Source organism: Panthera leo, chromosome D1 (genome assembly GCF_018350215.1).
Source record: "Panthera leo isolate Ple1 chromosome D1, P.leo_Ple1_pat1.1, whole genome shotgun sequence".
Classification (NCBI taxonomy): domain Eukaryota; kingdom Metazoa; phylum Chordata; class Mammalia; order Carnivora; family Felidae; genus Panthera; species Panthera leo.
The window spans coordinates 8627012-8649984 of NC_056688.1; the positions used below are offsets into that span (position 1 = coordinate 8627012).

General features: G+C 42.8%; 1 protein-coding gene across 1 annotated transcript in view; it reads right to left on the minus strand.

Moving 5' to 3' along the window:
- Nucleotides 1-419: 419 nt before the first annotated feature.
- Nucleotides 420-22973, minus strand: part of RDX (radixin) — a 94504-nt gene continuing 71950 nt past the window's right edge. Inside the window, exons 15-16 of the mRNA XM_042904261.1 lie at nucleotides 3432-3525; nucleotides 420-986 (exon numbers count right to left, since the gene is read on the minus strand). Of these exons, the coding sequence (XP_042760195.1) occupies nucleotides 3459-3525 (67 nt within the window). The 3' untranslated portion in view covers nucleotides 420-986; nucleotides 3432-3458. The remainder of the gene's footprint in view (nucleotides 987-3431; nucleotides 3526-22973) is intronic.

Here is a 22973-nt window from a genome sequence, read left to right on the forward strand (position 1 = left end):
CCGGGTGATTGTAACACATTTCGTTCTCGGAGGACTTCAGAGCCACTGTTAAAATGGCTCAGAAGGCACACTGTCACCCAATCCTCTGAGCTTCAGCCCTGGGACATTTGAGCCACCCCAGAGTGTCAGACATAGTGCCCCTTGGTGAATTAATAATGCCGCGTCACATCCCGGCTCTGCCCCCACGCTCCTCAGGCTTCTTTCGCCCAACACCGGCCAACTCCAAACTGACACTGTGAAATCGCGGAGGACGAGGACGGGGCAGGCGGGTCGTGCCAGTCAGCAGGGCAATTCCTTGAAAACACGCTATTTATACACTGCCTACCGCGAGGGTGCAGAATCAGGCGCCCCAGGCTGATGTTAGAATATATTTATTGCTACATTTATATACAATTATACAAACAGCCCAGACAGGAGAGGGAATGTAGCGTCGATTTCTCCAGACTCCACACATGTGCACAAGTAAACGGAGCAGTATGCCACGACATTTGCTCTCAGTTCGAAGCCAAAAATAAGTCACATACGTTTTGTGAAAAAGTGGAAAATTCTAGGAAATGCTCTCCATATATCCCTCCTTACAAGCTAGACATGCAGAAAAAAAAAAAAAAAAAGTGGGTTCTCAGAAGCCGATGCCTTCAGGCATCTCTTGAGGGGGCGGTGCCTTGAAGACAGGACGAGGCGGATGCTTGGGGCCGCAGGGCGCAATGCACAAATTCCCAAGTCCCGGCCCAGCTTCCTAAGGTCTGTCCCTAGGAAAGGCAACCAGGAGAGGTTTGGAGAGAGACAGAACAGCGAGCGAGGGAAAACCAACAGTAAACTGAGCCGTGAAGAGAACCATCGGCGAAAGAGCCCTTGGTGGGGGGAATTCTTGTCCATCCGGTTCCAGCTGAGGTTCAGGGTTCGGGGGGGACAGACACATTCAGAACATCAGGCACGGCTTGGTGTGTCCTCGTCCTACAGCTCGCCGTGTGTCAGATGCCAGGGACCTGCACGAAGACAGGGAGGGAACAGGAAAGTCAGGGGAGAAAGGACTGGGCTACACCTGCATATTGGCATCGCAGAGCTGGTGAGGCCTCGGACCTGGACCTCCTCCCACATGTCGTAGGGGACACTTAGCCACGGTGGAGTGTGCTGCTGAATTATTGGGGGGGGGGGAGCGCTCCTGAAGCCGTGTGCCGAATACAGGCTGTTCTGGGACGACCAGAAGGCAGGTGGCTCCGGCCGCAGCCCCACTACTGTTCCCATCTCAGAGGGAATCTAAGGGAGCAGATCTCGCCACGTTCAGACCCAGAACTGCGAGGGGCGGGTCTGAGACCGCTCGTGTCACAGGTACGAACACCTTCGTGATGTGAATCACGGGAGAGCAAGATGAGCAGGCTGGGGGTGGGGTGGGGGGAACAGGCGTGCCCAAGGGGTGAGCTCACATTCCCTACACCAGCTCTGCCTTCCACACCTCAGGCCACCTCCCCCTAGAGGGTCCGGCATGAGGGTCTTCAGATCGGGTCTCACCCGGCCTCCCAGGCCACCGTCAACCTAGCCCCTCAGACAAAGGACAAGGCCTGGAGGATGAGAGCAAGAAGTCTGGGAGTCCGGACACCCCAGACCGCCAGAGGCTTTGGGGAGCGATGGGCAATTTGGCCCCCTGGCACCTGTGTCCACGGGGCCTCTGTCCCTGAAGAAACCAGCCAGTTCTCACTTGTCTGTGACTGTACGTGAACCTCTGATTCCTCCTCCCCGTAACGCCACGGGCTGGCCACAACAAAGACCGCGTGAGATTTCTGCTGGGACGCCCTAAGGACAGCAGCAGAAGGACCAGAAGACCACTCGCGAGTCCCTATCCCTTCTCCTGGGTCCACGACATCAGCCACAGAGGCCCCGGCACTTTTCCAAGGCCGCCAACTCTGTGACATTTCAAGCTGAAGGATGTGGCGATTGCCAACTCCTTTGATCCTTTAATAAATTCATCTGGGGATAATTCAGAAGTCTGTCATTTGATCTTGACTTTCCCGGTGAGTCATGCAGAAACCTTCTCTTCCTGCTTCTGACGACAAGAGCACACAGTTAAACTCGCTCAAAGGATTTGCTCAAAAAAAGCAAAAACGTTAACGGATGACAACCGGTGAGGGGACAGTCGCAAATCATCAGGTACATCTTAACTTGGGGGGCTTTTGCCCATCGGCAAACAAGATGGAAAGACTTACATAAGTCCCTGCATTGGAAGCAACGGTTTAAAGAGGAGTAGCCAGGAAGAGAACCGTCTGTGGCTTTCGCTAGGACGTAAGAGCATGTGCGAAGTTGGGATTTTAGCTCAAATCCCAGGAATCAGGAATATGACTAACTGGGACTCTATGAATTTACAAGCACCTACACCACTTTCAAAACAATGATGCATGTGCCACAAGCCTTTCAAGTGGACGTTGAAACACTGGAAACATTTGGGTGATGTCACAGAACGTCCGAGCTTCTTGGACGACCTTAAACTCATTTTGAAGCAATCCAAAATCCTAGGCCAAGGAAGCACATCATTTCTAAAAATTCTGGACCTGGGTCGAACTTATATGACCATTTTTTAAATCTCATTTAAAAAAAAATCTAGGGGCGCCTGGGTGGCTGAGTCGGTTGAGTCTCCAACTTCGGCCCAGGTCATGATCTCACGGTTTGTGAGTTCGAGCCCCACGTCAGGCTCTGTGCTGACAGCTCTGAGCCTGGAGCCTGCTTCGGATTCTGTGTCTCCCTCTCTCTCTGCTCCTCCCCCGCTCGTGCTCTCTCTCACTCTCAAAAATAAATAAATGTTAAAAAAAATTAAGAAAAAAAAAAAAGCAATGGGAAGGGTCTTAACAGTCTCCGCCAAGGAAATTAAAGAATTTTAAAACAACCTGTTTCAAGGTAACCGTGTTGGTCAAGGACTTTTAAATGTTTCCAAATTGAGATCATCGCAGAACACGAACCTGGCTGATGAACCGATTCTGGATCTCTTCTATTCATTATATATGGACAGCCCTTCATTTTTCAGTCTTTCTGAATTCCCGGCAGCACACGGCATCATCTGCGTGAGATTGTGCTGCAATACTCACTCCACATCACAAAAGAGAACAGTCTAAAGCAGCCTGTCCCATCAGCGCACATAGATTACAGACAAAGTCTCATCTTATCCAACATCAAAACTATTAAATTGGAGGAAGATGTGCGTGACTGGCAAAGAGCCCAAGAGATGCAAACAAGGGAGAAAGAACCTTCAGGGAGTGAAACTAGATGCTGTAACGGTAGGGGTTTCTCCAGGCGACCTCCTTTGGGGATTCACTCTACTAGATTAATGGTTCCAGGCTGTGGGTGAACAGATTTGGGTCTTATGGGGTCCAGCCAAGGGGCGGGCATGGTGGGTGTCATGGAAAGGTGGGCTGGCCCTGGCCATGGCCGCCATTTGTACTTACCTAGCGAGGGAGGGAGCCTTCTTCCTGTTACATCTGCTTTATACTGCTTTGACAAGAACGCATCTGGAACAGTGCATACAGTTTGGGTCCCCACCTTTCAAAAGAGACATCAGGGGTTAGGAAGCACTTAGCAAAAGAACCCAGAAGGAAGTCAAATAGTACAGAATGACAAAAGCACCCTTGTCACCCCGGATTGGGCAAGGCCTCCTGGGCAACCAAAGTGCCAAAGCAATCTTCTTCCTAATTTTTAACTTTTGTTTTTTCCAATCCAGTCTTGAATCTCCACTGTTACAATGTGGAAATAAGAATCTGGTGACATTTCCCTTTCAAATGGATGCTAGAATTCTAATGGTTGTAGCAACTCCACGCAAATAAATCGGTTTCACGAGAATAATGGATCCCAAAGTGTTAAAATAACACGGATCAGATTTTATATTTGATTTGAGGTTCTCTAGTGATTAATCTAGGCACTATTAAAATGTCCTTTGGCCACGAAGCAGACTCACAGACCTCCTTTGAAATCAATATGTCTTTGAAGAAGCAAATTCTCAACAGACTGTGCCTGCCTGCCAGAAAACCGGGGTGGATTAAGACAAACGAGAAATAAAAACCTCTTCTGGGTCCATGTTGGCACTGCAGAGGTTAAAGAGATCGATTCCGGCCCTACTTTCTCTGGTCTGTCTCCTGCAGCTGACTCACCTTCCATTCTCAGGGATAGCCCTTAGAGACACCAAAAATGAAGTCACAGTAAATTCTACAGAGAAATCACGAAACCAGCCAAGCTTATCCACGCCCGAGTTCTCGGACTGGGGAGAACACTGCTCACAGTACGTTCTATGCTGTGGTTCAAGCAGGTAGAAATGCAGTTACTGGAAATCTCTATCTTATACATCAGTTATGTACCGGAAGGGCATCTGTGGTGAGCTCTTTCCCATGGACAGCACGATTTCAGTGGTAGTTGTTTCCAGGCAGTTTAAGCCATAATGAAAAACTGAGTCTTTGTAGTCAAATACAGTAGAAATCCCTTATTTGTCAAAGCTAGTAGTAAAGGAACACAGAAACCATGAAACTTATTAACAGTCTTAAAATTTTTCTGTAATACTTGAGCTTGATGTTAAACTGGGCAGGATTAATTAGGTGATTAAGGAGTACCTGAAACCTGAGAACATTTCAAAGGGAACTTGAAGTGTTTTCAAGGACTCTGAAGGTTAGCAGGGCTGGTACTTTATTGTCTCAGATTTCATTAAAAGATACATCCTGTGTTTTTTCCCTTAGTTCCCAGCACTACTTTTACCATGGTTAACCACAACTGAGGTAGATTTATACTCATAAAAGAACAAAAGGAGAGACTGGAAGGCAGGAAAAGAAGAAAACAAAGGAAGGAAAAAAAGAATGATTTGCATAAGTATATTGAGGAAATTTGGAAGAGAAAGTGAAAGAATGACATGGGAGTAAATGGGATAAATGTAAGGTACAAGGAAGAAACAGAATTAGATTAAATGTCAGTGATAACAGAAGAAACCACATCCATACATTTCCCTAAAAAGTAACAAAAGCGGGGCACCTGGGTGGCTCAGTCGGTTAAGCATCTGACTTCAGGTCATGTCATGATCTGCTGGTTTGTTAGTGTGAGCCCCGCGTCGGGCTCTGTGCTGACAGCTCAGAGCCTGGAGCCTGCTTCCGATTCTGTGTCTTCCTCTCTCCCTGCCCCTCCCCCGCTCATAAGCACTCTCTCTCTCTTTCTCTCTCTCTCTCTCAAGAATAAACATTTAAAGAATTGCTTTAATAAAATTAAAAAATTAAAAGAGATCAAGTCAGAAATTTCTAAATTTGCCACCAGGTGGCGCCATGAGATTAAAACAACTTGGTTGAACACCCAACCTTTGAAGCGGGTGGGTCTACTGTAGAGGGACAGGTATCCACAGTACAGGGAGTTCAGGATTTGTGGAGCGCCAAGTCATGGGTTAGGACATAGATCAGATCAAGTTACCTCAGGACGGCAAACTTGGTTTTACAGTAGAAAATCTACCTAATTCAGTATGTTAAAAAAAAAAAAAGTACACGAACGTATTATCGCCATATACATTTGCATTTGATAAATTCTAAGGCTTATCTTTATTAAAAAAGAAAATCTAACAAAATAGACGTATGTATATAAAAGGAAGTTTCATTAACTCAATAAAGGGCATGAACCGAAACCTAGGGCCAACATGTAGTGGCAAATGTTAGAGCTGTTGGAAGCATTCCTCTTAAATCAGAAATTCCAGTGATGTCCAACATGGTACTGAAATGTTCAGTTAAGTCAACACAGTAACATAAGAAAAGTAAATGTTATACAGATTGAGAAGACAGATTGAGAACTGCCATTATTTGCAGGTGGCTATGTAGAAAGCCTAAAAGATTTCACAGATTATTAGGAACAACAAGAATAAGCAAGGTCCCTGCACATAGGGTCAGCAAACAAAAATCAATTTCATTTCTATATAGCAGCCACAAAGAGTTTTAAAATGTAACTTCTAGAAGTTAGTGAAAATTAAGTTGCTTAGTAATAAATCCAGCAAAAGATACACAGGACCTTAAAGCAAAAATTTAAATTTTGGTGGAAGGCATTAAGGATGATACCAATAAATGGAGAAATATATTCATGACTAGGGATGCTTAATATTGTACAGATGTAATTTCTTCCCAAATTAATCTAATTATTATTAATACATTTCCAAACAAACGCTTTTATCCTTATTTATTTACTTATTTAAGAGAGAGACAAAGTGCAAGCAGAGGAGAAGGCAGATGGCGGGACAGAGAGAGAATCTTAAGCAGGCTTCACGCTGACCATGGATCGATCCCATGACCCTGGGATCATGACCTGAGCGGAAATCAAGAGTCAGATGCTCAACAGACTGAGCCCCTGCCCCTCCCATACAATTTAAATGAATTTTTTTAGTTTTTCTAATGTTTATGTTATTTGAGAGAGAGAGAAATAATGTGAGATGGGGAGGGGCAGAGAGAGAGGGAGACACAGAATCAGAAGCAGGCTCCAGGCTCTGAGCTGACAGCACAGAGCCCAATGCAGGGCTTGAACTCGTGAACTGTGAGATCATGACATGAGCCAAAGTCGGATGCTTAACAATGGAGCCACCTAGATGCCCCCAATTTAAATGAATTCTAATATTTATGTAGTAGAAAGGATATCTGGCTGGCTCGGTTGAATATGTGACTCTTGATCTCAGGGTCCTCAGTTCAAGCTCATGTTGGGGGTAGAGATTACTTAAAAAAATAATAATAATAAAATTTATGTAAAATTTATGTAAAATTATGTAGAAAAGGCCAAAAAAAAAAAAACCCCAAAAAACAAAGGGCCAAACCTAGTCAGGAGTTTATTATTAAAGCAAGGTGGAGAAAAAAGAAAGAAAGCTCTATCAGAAATTAAGACTCATTATAAAAATAAGACTATAATTAAAACAGAATGCTATTGACACAGGGATAGACAGACTGACCAATGGAAGAGAACAGAGACTGTACATGTGAATCCTTAATATAGGTAAGAAGTGGCAATGCCTCAATGGGAGAGGGATGGAGTATTAACATACTGGTCATCCGGATAGAAAAAAAAAATGGATCCATACTTCATCCCATACCCAAAGTTACTTCTAGCTGGATTAAAGACTCAAGTGTAAAAATAACCAAATGCTTAGAAGAAAGTTTAAAAACTCAAAACTTTTAGAGAAGATATAGGGGAATACCTTCATGATCTCAAGGAAAAGAAGAATTTCTTAAACAAGATGCGTGCACAAAAATTGCCACAGATCACAAGGAGGAAGATTTATAAATTAAGCTGCAATAAAATTTAAATTCGTATCCATCAAAAACTCATAAAAATGTGAAAAGATGAGGTAAAATTTGGAAGGCGATAACTGTAAAACAGTTAAGTATCAAAAGATTAAGGGCCAAAATACAAAGAAATTCTGTGAAGCAATTACATCAAGATAAAGAAGCTAATAGAAAACAAGCAAAAAAAAAAAAAGTCACTTCAAGGAAGAGGAAACGTGAAAGGCGCATAAATATAAGAAAGATTCTCAATTATAGGGGCACCTGGGTGGCTCAGTGGGTTAAGCAACCGACTTCGGCTCGGGTCATGATCTCATGCTTTGTAATTTTGAGCCCCACATCAGGCTCTGGGCTGACAGCTTGGAGGCTGGAGCCCGCTTCCGATTCTGTGTGTGTGTGTGTGCGTGCGTGTGTGTGTGTGTGTGTGTGTGTGTGTGTGTGTCTGCCCCTCCCCCGCTTGTACTGTCTCTCAAAAATAAATGAAACATTAAAAAATTTTAAAAAAAGATTCTCAATTATAATAGTAATCAAGAACATGCAAATTAAAAACACAGTAAGATACCTATCAAATAGGCAGAAGTTTAAAAATTCTGGTAATATCACGTGTGGTAAAGATGTGAATGTATCTTTACTTTGAAAAGTAATTTAATGGCTACATAAACTGAATAATTGCCTCCCAACTAGGTCTCCGCCACCGAGATACTACTGCTTACATTCACTAGAGACATGTCCAACAAGATCTATGGCCATGTTGTCTGTAAAATAAAAAATATTAGAAGACAAATGTCCACCATCAGGGGAATGGATAAATGGTAGAGTATTCAAGTGAATGTACTCACAGCAGCAAGAATGAATGAACCACTACTATATTAGTCAAAATGCGTGTGTGTGTGTGTGTGTGTGTGTGTGTGTGTGTTAAAACTATCTAAAGTTCATATGCATGCAACGCTAGACATCATATAAACTAGGTATCATATTGCTTGTGGACACAAACACAGTAAAACCCACAGGGAAGTATGATGTAATAGGGGAAGGCCTCAGAATGTCAAAGTTACCGTCGATGTACTATTTTTTAAACTAATACATGAGTATCTATTTTATATATATATATATATATATATATATATATATATATATATATATATATATATATATATATACACACACACACAGATCCTTTAACAACACAGGTTTGAACCCAAGCGCATAAATCCACTTACATGGGGATTTTTGTGAACGTATTCACAGTACAGTACTATGAATGTATTTCTCTTGCTTATGGTTTTCTTAACAGCTTCTTCTCTCTGGCTAATTTTATTGTAAGAACACAGTAGGTATACATATAAGACACAAAATATGTGCTAATCAACTGTTTATGTTATTGGTAAGGCTTCCACTTAACAGTAGGCTATGAGTTTTGGGGAGTTAAGTTAAGTTTGGGGGAGTCAGAAGTTACATGCAGATTTTTGAGCAGGTGGCTGGCATCCCAGGCCCTCATGTTGTATAAGGGTCAAGTGTATAATAATACATAACATGTTTTAGTAATAATTTAATAATATAGATAACAAGAATGTATACATTCCTTTTTATTTCCCCTAGGCACATTTCTTTCCCTAACACTGTTGTAAAACATTCTCTAGTTGTTATGTGTTTAAAACCATCAGAAATTAATGGAGGAAACATACTACAACAGAGAGAAAAGCTATAGATTTTGGTTCCAGTTATCTTTGGTCTTTGAACCATTAGAATTTGGAAGATCTCAAAGAAAGCATCAAGGGAGAAAAGTCAATGGTTACTCTGAGGACAGTGAAGAGAAGCATTCACATTATTGCCATGGTGACAGACACTCTCACCGCAAAGTCAGGGCTTCTCACAACGGCTGTCCGAACAGTTCAGCCTCCTCTGTTAAGAAGGCAAGTTCATGGAACCCGTATATACTCATTGAATCAACAACCTGGGGAAGAGGCCCTGTAATCTGCATTTAGAACAAACTCTCCAGGTGATTCTGATGTTAGTTTGAGAACCACTGCTCAAAGTGCTTCCCGTGTATAGAACAAAACAAAACAATACCTTTCATTTCAGCAAAATGAGACCCCTCCATGGTCAAAAAAAATTCTAGACAGTCAGGAAAACCACACCACTGGCCTGCGGGAGAACATGCATGTTTTTCCAGCCCTTTAATTCAGGGGTCAGCAAACCATGGCTCATGGACCAAATCCAAACCCAGCTCCCCACCTGTTTTTGTAGAGGCCATGATTGAACGTAATTTTTTTTCAAGAAGAATATTTCATAATATAAAAAAAATTAAATTCAGATTACAGGGTCCATACGTAAAGTTTTACTGGAAGGCATCCTTGCTCATTCATTTATACACACCTATAGCTCCTTTTGTGCTACAATAGCAGAATTGTGTAGTTGTGATAGACATTATCTGGCCTACAAAGGCAAAAATATTTAATACGTGGACCTGGACAGAGAATTTTCCACTTCTGCTTTTGTCCAATGATTAGAATCTACCAACATAAAAGCAAACTATAGACAATCATAGTGATAGCTTTTAAAAATGCAATTTTCAGGGTGCCTGGGTGGCTCAGTTAGTTAAGCATCCGACTCTTGGTATCACTTTGGGTCATGATGTGGTTGGTGAGCTCAAGCCCCACATCAGGCTCTGCGCTAACAGCCTGCTTGGAATTCTCTCTCCCTCTCTCTGCCCCTACCCTACTCATGCTCTCTTCCCTCTCTCTCTCCCTCTCTCTCTCCAAATAAAAAACTTGAAAGAAAATTTTTAATACAATTTTCATTTTAATACTGCAGGCAAAAAATCTAATAGCTTTAAGAATCATAAGGAAAGTTAAATCAGATCCATTTTTAGCTACAAAGTATATCAAATAACCCACATAGAGCATCTGGAAAATGTTACTAATTATGCTCCTTTCTCTCTTCAAATGTTCTAATAAGTGCCAAAGAAGTGACTGATGAATTTTAATGAAACACTCTATCACACTGAGTTCTGAAAACTAATTTAGCAATCTCCTCCTCCAGACACTGACTCAGGTGGTTAACCTCAATGTAAGCCCGTCTTGAATGCTACGCAGACTTCCTTCCTCAGGCCTCACACTGTGGCGGCCTTCCTCTCTTCTCGGGTCTGCAGCTCTCCGGGCAAGAGCCTTCTTCCCTCTGATGCCCAAGCTCTTGAGTTGTCTTCCAGACTGAGTTTACTTCCTTTCACCAAAGACCTGCTCGCAGAGTTCCTGAAATATTTTATTCGACGTCTACTGCATGGCTGAGAAAGCCTATTTCTCTCCATATTCATTTTCACTTCTCGAATTCATTTTCCTCTGGGTGTCTGAGATCCCTCGAGCATAAACCCTCCCTTTGATTTCTAAGGCTTTGACACTCAATAAAAGGAAAAGGTTGCTTGCTCACCCCCACAAAAGTAAATCATGTATTTCAACTTGAAGTGATATTCCTAATTTTGAAAAAGAAGCACTAAGCTCTCAGCAGTCTGGTGGAACCAGCCTGTGCAAAACAGGTGAACAAAGAAGTCTGGTCTTCAATTTTGTGGGGTCTGATCTTCAGGTTACTGTTATTCCATATTCACCTTAATATGGAAAGCATTCTGGGGTGCCTGTCGGTGAAGCGTCCGACTTCGGCTCAGGTCACCATCTCATGGTTTGTGAGTTCAAGCCCTGAATCGGGCTCTGTGCTGACAGCTCAGAGCCTGCAGCCTGCTTCAGATTCTGTGTCTCCCTCTGTCTCTGCCCTCCCCCTGCTCATGTTCTGTCTCTCTCAAAAACAAATAAACATTAAACATTTTTTTAAATATAGAAAACATTCTTCTTTGGCCTTTAAATTAGTGGATACATTCAGTTTGAGTTAGGCAAGACGGGAAAATCCGCCAAAGGGCACTGTCCTATAAACATATCTCGGTTGGAAAAGTAGTTAGTGTTTTGTAGTAAAAAGGATCTGGGTGGGCTTCCAATTCAAAGAAGACCAAACCCAGATGCAAACTATGCCACCCCTGTGCCTTGGGGTAGGTTACTCAACTGTAAAATGGAATAAGGCACCTACCTTCAGGGACACCTGTAGCATTTAGGACATCCTTGTGTGGATGAGGAAAAGTACCCTCTCCTCCAGGCGGATGCCGCCCTCTGTGGCCCCAGGGGCGTGTGCTTGCTGAGTTGTGTTCACCCTGAATTTACACTTCTGTCCCCACGCTTCTGGCCCTGGACTTTGGTGAGCTCCTTGTGATCTGGCTCCTTCCCACCTTCATCTCACACACCTCTGTCCTCTGGGGTCGCTCAGCTCTGGAGATGTACGGCCCTCCTTTCTGTTTCTTGAACAAATTAAGCCCTTTCTTGCCTCCTAATTTTGCATATCCTGTTCCCTCTACCTGGAAAGCTTTCAAGGGAAGTCTGTAAATCGGTGCCCAGCAGGCCACTTTGGACAAGCAAGTAACGTCGTTGGGTTTACAAAGCATTTCCTAAAATGTTTGAAATAGCTGGCATGTAAACTTTAGGAGCGTTTCACATAAACTTGACATTTCAACTGAAGCGTCTCAAGCATTACTCTTTGAATGTCCTTTTTAAAAAAGCTGTTTTCTGGCTTTTCTTGGAAAGCCAGAAGGTACAGCAACAGAGGGCCTGTTGCATCTGAAAAGCCGCTATGCTCATCAGAGCACAAGACTCCTGTTTATGCACAGCCGCCTTGGGGCCAGGGCACTCGGGGGTCCCTCTGGCGCTTGCATTCACATCCAGATTTAAATAAGGAAGAGGGGGAACCAGGCTTCTCTTGTTTCAGGAGGCAACTTACGTGCCACCTTGTACGGAGACTTTCTGACCTTCCAAGCCCCATTACCACCCCCATATCTTCCCCAACTCAGTCCTGTGTTCCTTTCATCATATTAAGTTGATACAAATGTGCTGCTTTTATAGGTCAAAGATGCTTGGATAGCGGCAATTTCACATAATTTAATTGAATGCAATTCACAACCTTGCAATTACTCTGTGCTTCACGTCCTTCCGTAGAAAATAACACCATCGGGGTAAGGACCTAGTCTCATTATTATATCCTCAGTGACAACTATGTACACAGTACCTGGTGGCTACTAGGTACTAAAATATTTGGATGAATAAATAAAATGCAACAACTCCTCCCAACGGAAGTTCCTTAGCAGCTCTGGAACACACACAAGATCCGTTTTCACCCATCCTGAGGTCTCCAGAGTCAGCCCCAGTTAGAAGTAGACTTTCCTAATCTACTCAGCTCCAGAGCTGGCTTTAGTCCCAGACTTCCGCCTCTGCCCACCCCGCCAACGCCCCCAGTTCCAGTGTTAGAAACTACTCCGAAGCTGTGATTTTTCCTAGAACCCCTGTACAAACAGCACAAGACCACTGCTGGAGGTCCACCGAGGCATTCCCTCAGCCTTACGAGGAAGAGGAGGAAGCCCGGGGGACGGTGGGGGCGGGGGGGGGGAGGATGACACTTGTCCCTGAGCTAAGTGCTGACAATCACAATGGCCTCTGTGTGCCTGGAGGTGCCAGCAAGAGGCTGGCCGCTCCCCAGACCCTGGTATGTGTCCTTGTCTCATAGTCATGCCATCCCTTAACTCTTCTGTTTCCTTCTCTAGACTATGAGTTTTTAAAAATTATCTGTGAACCCTCAAGATCTAACTTCAAGTGCTGAACAGATGTTTAAGAGCGAATGAAATTATTCCAGTAGCTTCGGTCATTCAGGTGCCACACGGGGCGCCCCTGGAAGGTCAACATGGACACAGATGCTCATTGGCTGGCTCTCATCTCATGGGCTCGGGAAGGGGTGCGGGGCTAGGGTGCACACCAGCATCTGCCTCAGACACCTGCACTTGACAGAGGACACGGCGGGGGAGAGGAAAATGCTCTGTTTTCTGTTTTTGGCTGTCATACCTGTTGTATGCACAGGTTTGTGGGAATACTTTCCAAAAGACACTGTACAGTTAAGTGGGAACAAAAAACTATTCTAATTCCACAGAAACGGCTCTTTTCAATTATTTGCTTGTTGCCAGAACCAGTGTGCACTTTAAGTGCTGTGACAGGCCACCACGCTGGTGGTCACTCACGCCGCCCAAATCCCTGAAATCCCGGCCCTGTGGTGTACGTGCAGCCCTCTCTCCAGGTTGCACCTGACATCCTGTCTCTTCTGCTCTGGCAGCACCTGGGCTGCAGGACCCTCACCAAGGTCCTCTACCAAACCCAGTGTCTCTCCCTACCCTTTCCCCTTGGGAGGTATCTTATGACATCCCGTCGGCATTCCAGACCTAAATTGTCCAAAATGACACGTCACAGGCACAGATGCAACTATTCCCCTCACGATTTTCTACCGTTTCCTGACACCAACTTCTGAATCTCGCACTTCATGCGTTTAAGATATAAACTGGCGATCCCACCACAGCCGGGCCTTCTGAGCCTCCCCGTGCTGGTCTATGTGGTCCCTTCTATCCAGACAGTCTTCCTACCTCTGTCCCCCCTGAGAATAACTCATTCTTGGGGCGCCGGGGTGGCTCAGTTGGTTGAGCATCTGACTCTTGATTTCGGCTCAGATCATGATCTCATGGTTCGTGAGTTCAAGCCCCACCTCAGGCTCTGTGGGGACAGCATGGAGCCTACTTGGGATTCTCCTTCTCTCTCCCCCGCCCTCCGCCCTGCATGCACACATGCACACTCCTCTCTCTCTTCCAAAATAAATAAACTTAAAACTTTTAACTTTTAAACTTGAAAAAAAAAGAATAAAAAAAAAAAAACCCAAGTCTTAAAGATTGGCTGAGGGGTGGTCTCCCTCCGGAAGCCTTCCCCGGGACCCTCTGGCAAGATTAGGAGCCTTCGTTCTGACCTCCCAGACGCCTTCCATCCGATTCGCTTAACAGACAACACGAGCATCCACCAGGTGTCAATCACCACTCCAGGCACTGAGCACATGGCCTTGCCCAAAACCCCTGCCTTCATGGAGCTTATGCTGCAGCGGAAGACAGACGGCCCCTGACTTACAACCTCCCAAGGACGTGAGGGTGATACACACTCAGTAGAAACCACACTTCGAAATTTGTACTTCGCAGGCTAGCACCACGTGGTACGATCCTCTCTGGTGAAGCCGGGCGGCGGCAGAGTGCCCGGTCAGCCACGTGACCCCGAGGGTCAACACCGATAGGCTGACAACCGTTCTGTACCCACGCGACCACTGCTTTTACCCTCGGCGCAGTACTCAGTCAACAACTGAGAAAGTCCACACTGAATTACAAAATAGGCTCTGTGTTAGTCTGCCCGACCGTAGGCTAATGTTAAGTGTTCTGGGCATGCCGTCTAAGGTCAGCTAGGCAAAGCTGGGAGGTCAGGCGTATTAAATGCATTTTCCACTTGGGATATTTTCACCTTCTAACAGGTTTATCGAATGCGACTCCATCATAGGTCGAGGAAGAGCTGCATACAAAGAAACTACAGATGTTAGATGGCAAGTGCTTAGAGGAAGGTGGTGGGAAGAAATGGGTAGGGAATACTGGGAAAGTCCCACTTAAAGTGGTAGATGGAAGGCCACACTGAGGGGACATTTAAGCAAAACCCTGGAGGTGGCCAGGAAGTAAATTATAAAAATATCTGGGGGAAAAGGCGTATCTGGGCCCTGGCTAGTTTAGAGAATGAGAGGGAAGCCAGCTGACTTTGATTCAGTGAGAGAAGGGGAAATTAGCGGATGAGGTCCAAGAACAAGTGACCAGAGCTTGGGCTCTGGATGCCACTGAGGTTACGGCTTTTACCCTGAGATGGAAAGCCTTGAGGATTTTGAGAAGTGAGAGGATCCGACTTACCTTTTTAAGACCTCTGTCTTAACAGACTGTAGAATAGCAAGAGAGGAATCAAGAAACCCCACCAGAAAGCTCTAGCAATAATCCAGGCAAACCCGGTGTGTGGAAGCGGGGGACAGCTGTGGAGGAGGCACAAAGGGGTCATGTTCTGGGTATAGTGTGTATTTTGAATGTTGGACCAACAACTTTGTGGTTGGGTTGGATGTGGGCATGAGCCAACAAGGAGTGATACGTGGTGGAGGTTTGGCCCCGACTCACTGAAAGAATGGGCTCGCTCTTCATTAAGAGGAGGAGCCAGGCGGGGGCGAGTACGGGGTCCAGGGGGACCCTGAGTCTGGTGTGACATAGGGAGTTTGGCATGTTCATTAGGTATCAAAGTGGAAACACCAGGTAGACGGTTGGATACATGCATCCAAAGTTCAGAAGAGGTTCTGGATGAAGACTTAAGTTTTCAGCATACTTATGGTATTTAAGGCAGGAACAGTGGATGGAGTCCTTATGAGATCCAGGTATACACAGGGAAGGGCTGGGCCTGGGGACACCCCAACACTGGGAGGCTGAGAAGGGGTTATCCATCAGGCATAAGCACACATCAATTATTGATTTTGTCTACTGGCAGTGAACAGTAACTATCTCTTACTTAGGACGGACCACGTTTCTTTTTATCTCCGCATACTGAGCACAAGGCCCGAGCAATACTTTCTAAGAGAATCACAAGTACACTCCTTAAAGGGCAAACTGAAGCATTAAAAACAGAATTCAAAGCACATGGGTATAAATACTAATATCCACAATACTGACAGATGAACAAAAATATGATGAAATAGAGAACTTACCATTTATTAACATCTTTAATATGCCAGGGAATAAGCCAAATATTCCCTGTGTATTATAATCAATGCCCACAAGACTGGAGAGTGTTCCTCCCATGTAACAGACAAGAAAACTTAGGCTCCAAATGGGTGAGTGGTGTCCCGGGGCCACGAAGCTAGTATGTGGCTGGGCCATTCAAACCAGATGCGGGCCTCCCCTAAGCCCTACAGCTGCCTGCTCATACCTGTTTGCATCTTTCCTAAACACTCTTAGAGGGCCAGTCACATGGGCTATGGAGCTAATGTGCTTCGAACAGGCAAAACCTGGATCTAAGCATCTTCCATAAAAAGGAAAACATCTGAAGAAGCCAGAAAATGTGGGAAAGGGTCCGTGTGCCCCAAGACCAAGAGGAACAGGGGGCTACAGGGTCATCTGATTACTGACAGTCTCTGAGAACACCTAGGATTCCGCACAATCGGATGGCAGGGCCAGGACTCCATGGCACGAGCAGCATACAGAGCAACGGAAACTGGTGACCACTGTAGACCTCTGAGCCTTTCTGAGAAATCAGCCTAGAATTTAGTGTGAATCTAGGGAAAAGGGAGAGAGAGGGAGACCACAAACCACTACGATCAAGGTTTCTTCTCTCTGATTAACATGAAACAGCATTAACACTTTTGAAACAAATTTAGGCTCTATACCTGCCCTCCCCCACAATTATTTGTGGCCCAAGAAAATCATTTCACAACTAGGTCAAATTTATAGGCATAAGAGCAGTATGTGATCTAAAGAGAAAGCTGTGAAGTCAAAGGACATTTTAACTTCAGAAAGATCACATTAGTAGCACTGAAATAAGAAAAGACTACACTTGGGGCGCCTGGGTGGCTCAGTCGGTTAAGCGGCCGACTTCGGCTCAGGTCATGATCTCACGGTCCGTGAGTTCGAGCCCCGCGTCGGGCTCTGTGCTGACAGCTCAGAGCCTGGAGCCTGTTTCAGATTGTGTCTCCCTCTCTCTCTGACCCTCCCCCGTTCATGCTCTGTCTCTCTCTGTCTCAAAAATAAAATAAACGTTAAAAAAAAATAAATAAATAAATAAAAGACTACACTTACATTGTAGCTTCAAAGATGTTCGAAAAACACTAAGTTGATCTACCCCCTTAAAATTAAAAACAAAAGCAAAAACAAAAACCCTTGCAGAATCAAATTTCTTCGTAATATTTTTGCTATTTTTGTTGGGTGATGTGGTAAATAAAGCACTTATTATTAAGTGTTTCACAATGACCTGAGCTTGTCATTTCCTGTTTTTAATTTTTTTTTTTTTTTTTTTTTTTTTTTTTTTTTTTTTATTGTGTAGAGAGAGCATGAGCAGGGGAGAGGGGAGAAGAAGGGAGAGAGAATCTTAAGCAGGCTGCATGCTCAGCATGGAGCCTGACATGGGGCTCGACCTCCAACCCTGGGATTATAACCTAAGCTGAAATCCAGAGTTGGGCACTCAACCAACTGTTGCTGTTTTAACACAAGAAGGCAAACGAAAATTTGAACCACTGAAGAAATGGTGGCAACCAAAAGAAATTAAGAACCAAAAGACTACCAACGTACATTTAGGAAACCCCACCCTACTGATTCTTTTATAGTAACATTTTCTGATTACAGAATTTGAAGAAGTCAGGTAAGTTTTAATTACTGACAGATCTTTGTCACTTGGGCCCTCAAAAGTGACATTATCATTACTTCACCTTTTTTTCAACGTTTTTTTTTTTAAATTTATTTGTGGGACAGAGAGAGACAGCATGAACGGGGGAGGGACAGAGAGAGAGGGAGACACAGAATCGGAAACAGGCTCCAGGCTCTGAGCCATCAGCCCAGAGCCTGACGCGGGGCTCGAACTCACGGACCGTGAGATCGTGACCTGGCTGAAGTCGGACGCTTAACCGACTGCGCCACCCAGGCGCCCCCATTACTTCACCTTTTAAGTAAACTTGATATGCAGAAATCCAATTGATGGAGACGTGTCTGTTTTTCTATTAAAGGTGCTTCCATAAGCATATGTTACTATTTAAATTTGTTAAATGTAAAAAACACACAACATTTAAGTAAAAAATTTCCTGTATTTTTGGAATATCTAAAATATAAAAAAAATCATATGTAAACTTACCTCATCCCCTAGACTGTAACACAATTTCTTAGGAAAAAACAAGCAAGGTGGCACCTGGGGGGCTCAGTCAGCCGAGCATCCAACTTCGGCTCAGGTCATGACCTCCCGGTCTGTGAACTCGAGCCCTGCATCAGGCTGTTTGCTGTCAGCGCAAAGCCCGCTTCGGATCCTCTCTGTCCCACTCTCTCTCTGTGCCTCCCTCGCTTGTTTGATCTCTCTCTCAAAAAGAAAAAAAAATAAGCCTCTTGTGGTTTCCCTCTCCTCTTAAAAAAAAAAAAAAAAAACCAAACACACACAAGCAGTGTTTCTACAAGACTATGGCATATTGTTTGTAACAGCAAAGGATTGGTAAAGACATAAAAATTCATCAGAAGTTAAGGAACATCCATAAATTAAATGCAATGGTATTTTTGTACTGCTGTGTGAGGATTTCCAAAATACGACGTTCAGTGAAAGAAGTGCAAAACCATGTGTACGGACAACAGAAAGCCCATAATATACGCATGTGGGTACATGCACAGGTGGTCTCCAGCAGGAGGCACAGGTGCACAGCCACCTCTGGGGGTAGGTGGAAGACCAGAGGACAGGGAAAGAAGGCTTGTATTTTTTAGTGTTATTCTATCGTATCTATTGACTTTTGTTTCATGTTTCATGTACCACTTATCTTTTAGAATTTTGATGATTTAACGGAGTTATTTTTTTTAATGAGGCTTTAGCCACAGAGTAGCCAAGTAGAGCCTACAAGTACTTTCAGAATTTCACAACTTCAGCACATCATCTGGTACTATTTGAAGCCAAAGAAAAGCACACTTTTCCTTAAAAAAATTTGCAATACCTAGTCTTCTAGATTTTTAAAAAACAATTTTCTGGGGCACCTGGGTGACTCAATCAGTTAAGTGTCTGACTCTTGATATCAGCTTAAGTCATGATCTCGTGATTCTTGAGTTTGAGCCCCGAGTCGGGCTCTGCGCTGACAGTGTAGAGCCTACTTGGGATTCTCTCTCTCCCCTCTTTCTGCCCTTCCCTAACTCTCTCTGTCAAAAATAAATAAACTTAAAAAAATACATAAATAAAAATAAATAAAAACAATTTTCTTTAAGCATAGATGAAAAGTTATTTTTTAATTACAAAGGAGGGAATTTGACAATAACTTGATCATTTTAATGCTTAAAAAGGAATCTCCAAAGAAAAATAACCAAAAAATCCTTAACCCGTTTTCTGATGCTTTGCTATGACACAAGCTATTACCATATAAACTCAAAAAAAAAAAAAAAAAAAAAAAACAACCCACAATTAATCAGTGTTTCACAAGGAAATGCTACCTGTAATGCTTGAGGTAATATATCTCCTAAAATTTACTTAAGCTAAAAAAAAGTTTTGTACTAAACAATGCTAAGCTTCATGACAGGGATGTCCACTCTCACCACTGTTATTCAACATAGTACTGGGAGTCCTAGCCTCAGCAATCAGACAACACAAAGAAATAAAAGGCATCCAAATCAGCAAGGACATAGTCAAACTTTCACTCTGTGCAGATGACACGATACTCTATCAAAAACCCAAAAGATTCCACCAACAAACTGCTAGAACTGATTGATGAATTCAGCAAAGTCACAGGATATGAAATCAATGCACAGAAATTGGTTGCATTTCTCCACACCAATAAAGCAGCAGCAGAAAGGGAAATCAAGGAATTTATCCCATTTATAATTGTACCAAAAACCATAAAATACCTAGGAATAAACCCAACTGAAGGGGTGAAAAACCTATACACCGAAAACTATGGAAAGCTTATGAAAGAAATTGAAGACACACACAAAAAAGGGAATAATATTCCATGCTAATGGATTAGAAGAATATTGTTAAAATGTTGGTATTACCCAAAACAACCTACATATTCCGTGCAATACTTATCAAAATAACACCAGCATTCTTCACAGAGCTAGAATAAACAATCCTAAAATTTGTATGGAACGAGAAAAGACCCTGAATAGCCACAGCAATCTTGAAAAAGAACACCAAAGCAGGAGGCAGGACAATCCCGGACTTCAAGCCGTATTACAAAGCTGCAATCATCAAGACAGTATGGTACTGGCACAAGAACAGACACTCAGATCAATGGAACAGAATAGAGAACCCACAAATGGACCCGCACACGTATGACCAACTAATCTTTGACAAACCAGGAAGGACTATCCAATGGAATAAAGACAGTCTCTTCAGCAAGTGGTGCTGGGAAAACTGAACAGTGACATGCAGAAGAATGAACCTGGACCACTTTCTTACACCAGACACAAAAATAAACTCAAAGTGGATAAAAGACTTACACATCATACAGGAAGCCATGAAAATCCTAGAGGAGAAAGCAGGCAAAAACCTCTTTGACCTTGGCCACAGCAACTTCTTACTCAACACATCTCCAGAGGCAAGGGAAACAAAAGCAAAAATGAACTATGGGACTTCACCAAGATAAAAAGCTTCTTCATGGTGAAGGAAACAATCAGCAAAACTAAAAGGCAACTGATGGAATGGGAGAAGATATTTGCAAATGACATATGAGATAAAGGGCTAGTAGCACAAATCTATAAAGAACTTATCAGACTCCACACCCAAAAAACAAATGAAGAAATGGGCAAAAGACAAAAATAGACACTTTTCAAAAGAAGACATCCAGATGGTAACAGACACATGAAAAAATGCTCCACATCACTCATCATCAGGGAAATACAAATCAAAACCACAATGAGATACCACCTCACACCTGTCAGTATGGCTAACATGAACAACTCAGGCAACAACAGATGTTGGCGAGGATGCAGAGAAAGAGGAACACTTTTGCACTGCTGGTGGGAATGCAAACTGGTGCAGCTACTGTGGAAATCAGCATGGAGGTTCCTCAAAAAAATAGAACTACCCTACCATCCAGCAATTGCACTAGTACCTAATTTATTCAAAGGATACAGGAGTGCTCTTTCCAAGGGGCACATGCACCCCCATGTTTATAGCAGCACTACTGACAGTAGCCAAAGTATAGAAAGAGCCCAAATGTATTGATTGATGAATGGGTAAAGATGTGTGTGTGTGTGTGTGTGTGTGTGTGTGTGTGTGTGTGTGTACACACACAATGGAGTATTACTCAGCTATCAAAAAGAATGAAATCTTGTCATTTACAACTTTGTAAACGGAACGAGAGTGTATTATCCTAAGCGAAATTAGACAAATATCATATGGCTTCACTCATATGTGGAATTTAAGATACAAAACAGATGAACAGAAGGGAAAGGAAGCAAAAATAATATAAAAACAGGGAGGGGACAAAAGATATATATATATATATATATATAGATATAGATATAGATATATATACACACACACACACACACACACAGAGATATGACACTTTTCAAAAGTGTATATCACTTTTGTGTATATCAAGTGTGTGTGTGTATATGTATATATATACATATACACACACACATACATACAAACTGAGGGTTGCTGGATGGGTTGTGGGTGGAGGGATGGGCTAAATTGGCAAGGGATATTGAGGGGAACACTTGTTGGGATGAGCACGGGGTGTTATATGTAGGGGATGAATCACTGGATTCTACTCCTGAAATCATTGCACTACTATACGCTTACTTAGATATAAATTTAAAAAAAAATTCTATACCAATTTTTTTTTTGCTTTAGGCTTTAATTGAATTCCTCACCATAAATCTTTTTCGAGTGCTTTATTACTAGAATAGTGTCCAACATATTCCTTGCTGTATTTGTTTACTATAGTTTGAAAATTTCCTACTCTGATTATACTGTATATTTATTTTAATTGGAGTGATTTTAAATATTGTGTATGATGGGGCGCCTGGGGGGCTCAGTCGGTTAAGCATCTGACTTCAGCTCAGGTCGTGATCTCACGGCTCATGAGTTCAAGCCCTGCATCAGGCTTTGTGCTGACAGCTCAGAGCCTGGAGCCTGCTTCGAATTCTGTGTCTCTGTCTCTGCCCCTTCCCTGCTCATGCTCTGTCTCTCAGAAATAAACATTAAAAAAAATTTTTTTTCAAATATTGTGTATGATGGGCTTTGATCATACCACTATAAATTTATTTCACTCCTATCCTTTAGAGATACTTCTGATCTCTTATTTAAGCTTTCATTTATATACCTATTTTTTATTCTCATTTATTCTTGATGACATTTGTGATTCAGTATTTGAGGGTTGTTTTTTTGGTTTTTTTTTTTCATATAAGCCAAAACACTTCTGCTAAATGGCTGAAAAAGACCAAATCACCTCACTGTACTCTCCTAGTCTCCATAAAGCTCAAGTATTTCTTCACTACATGAGCAAGTATTTTTTCATATAAACAGCAGAGTTAAGAATGAGTGATTTTACTTAACGTTCAGTTTAGCATAACTTGTAAAGAAGGAACTGACTTTTGATAGATGACACAAACTGAAAATAAAATTTAATTTATAAGTTAAAAATATACTAGGTTTAATGCAAGTTAAATACAGTAGTTAACAGCTATATGAAAACTTTAATGTTAAATTATGTATCAATACTGGCTATTCTAATATAAACCATTATTAATAAGGTTGCTTATGCTCAATAAACTTTAAGAAAATCAGACCCATTTACATTTGACTTTAAGGAATATGCCAAATCCTCAGTGGCAGAGAAGTAAGCTAACAAACATAAAATATTAGCCAGCCTGCCTAGTGATGAATTGCTAACTTTCAATGCTCCCTGGTTGCTGTCATTGTACAAAAGACGAGAACACTTCCCGACCAGATCACTCAAACCCATGCCATGCTTCTTGTTTGCTAATTAGCACCTAATTAGCTAATTATGTGACCTCTAACTTAAATCCTAACTAACTCCTGCACATTTTATCACACTTTTTCTTCTGGTATT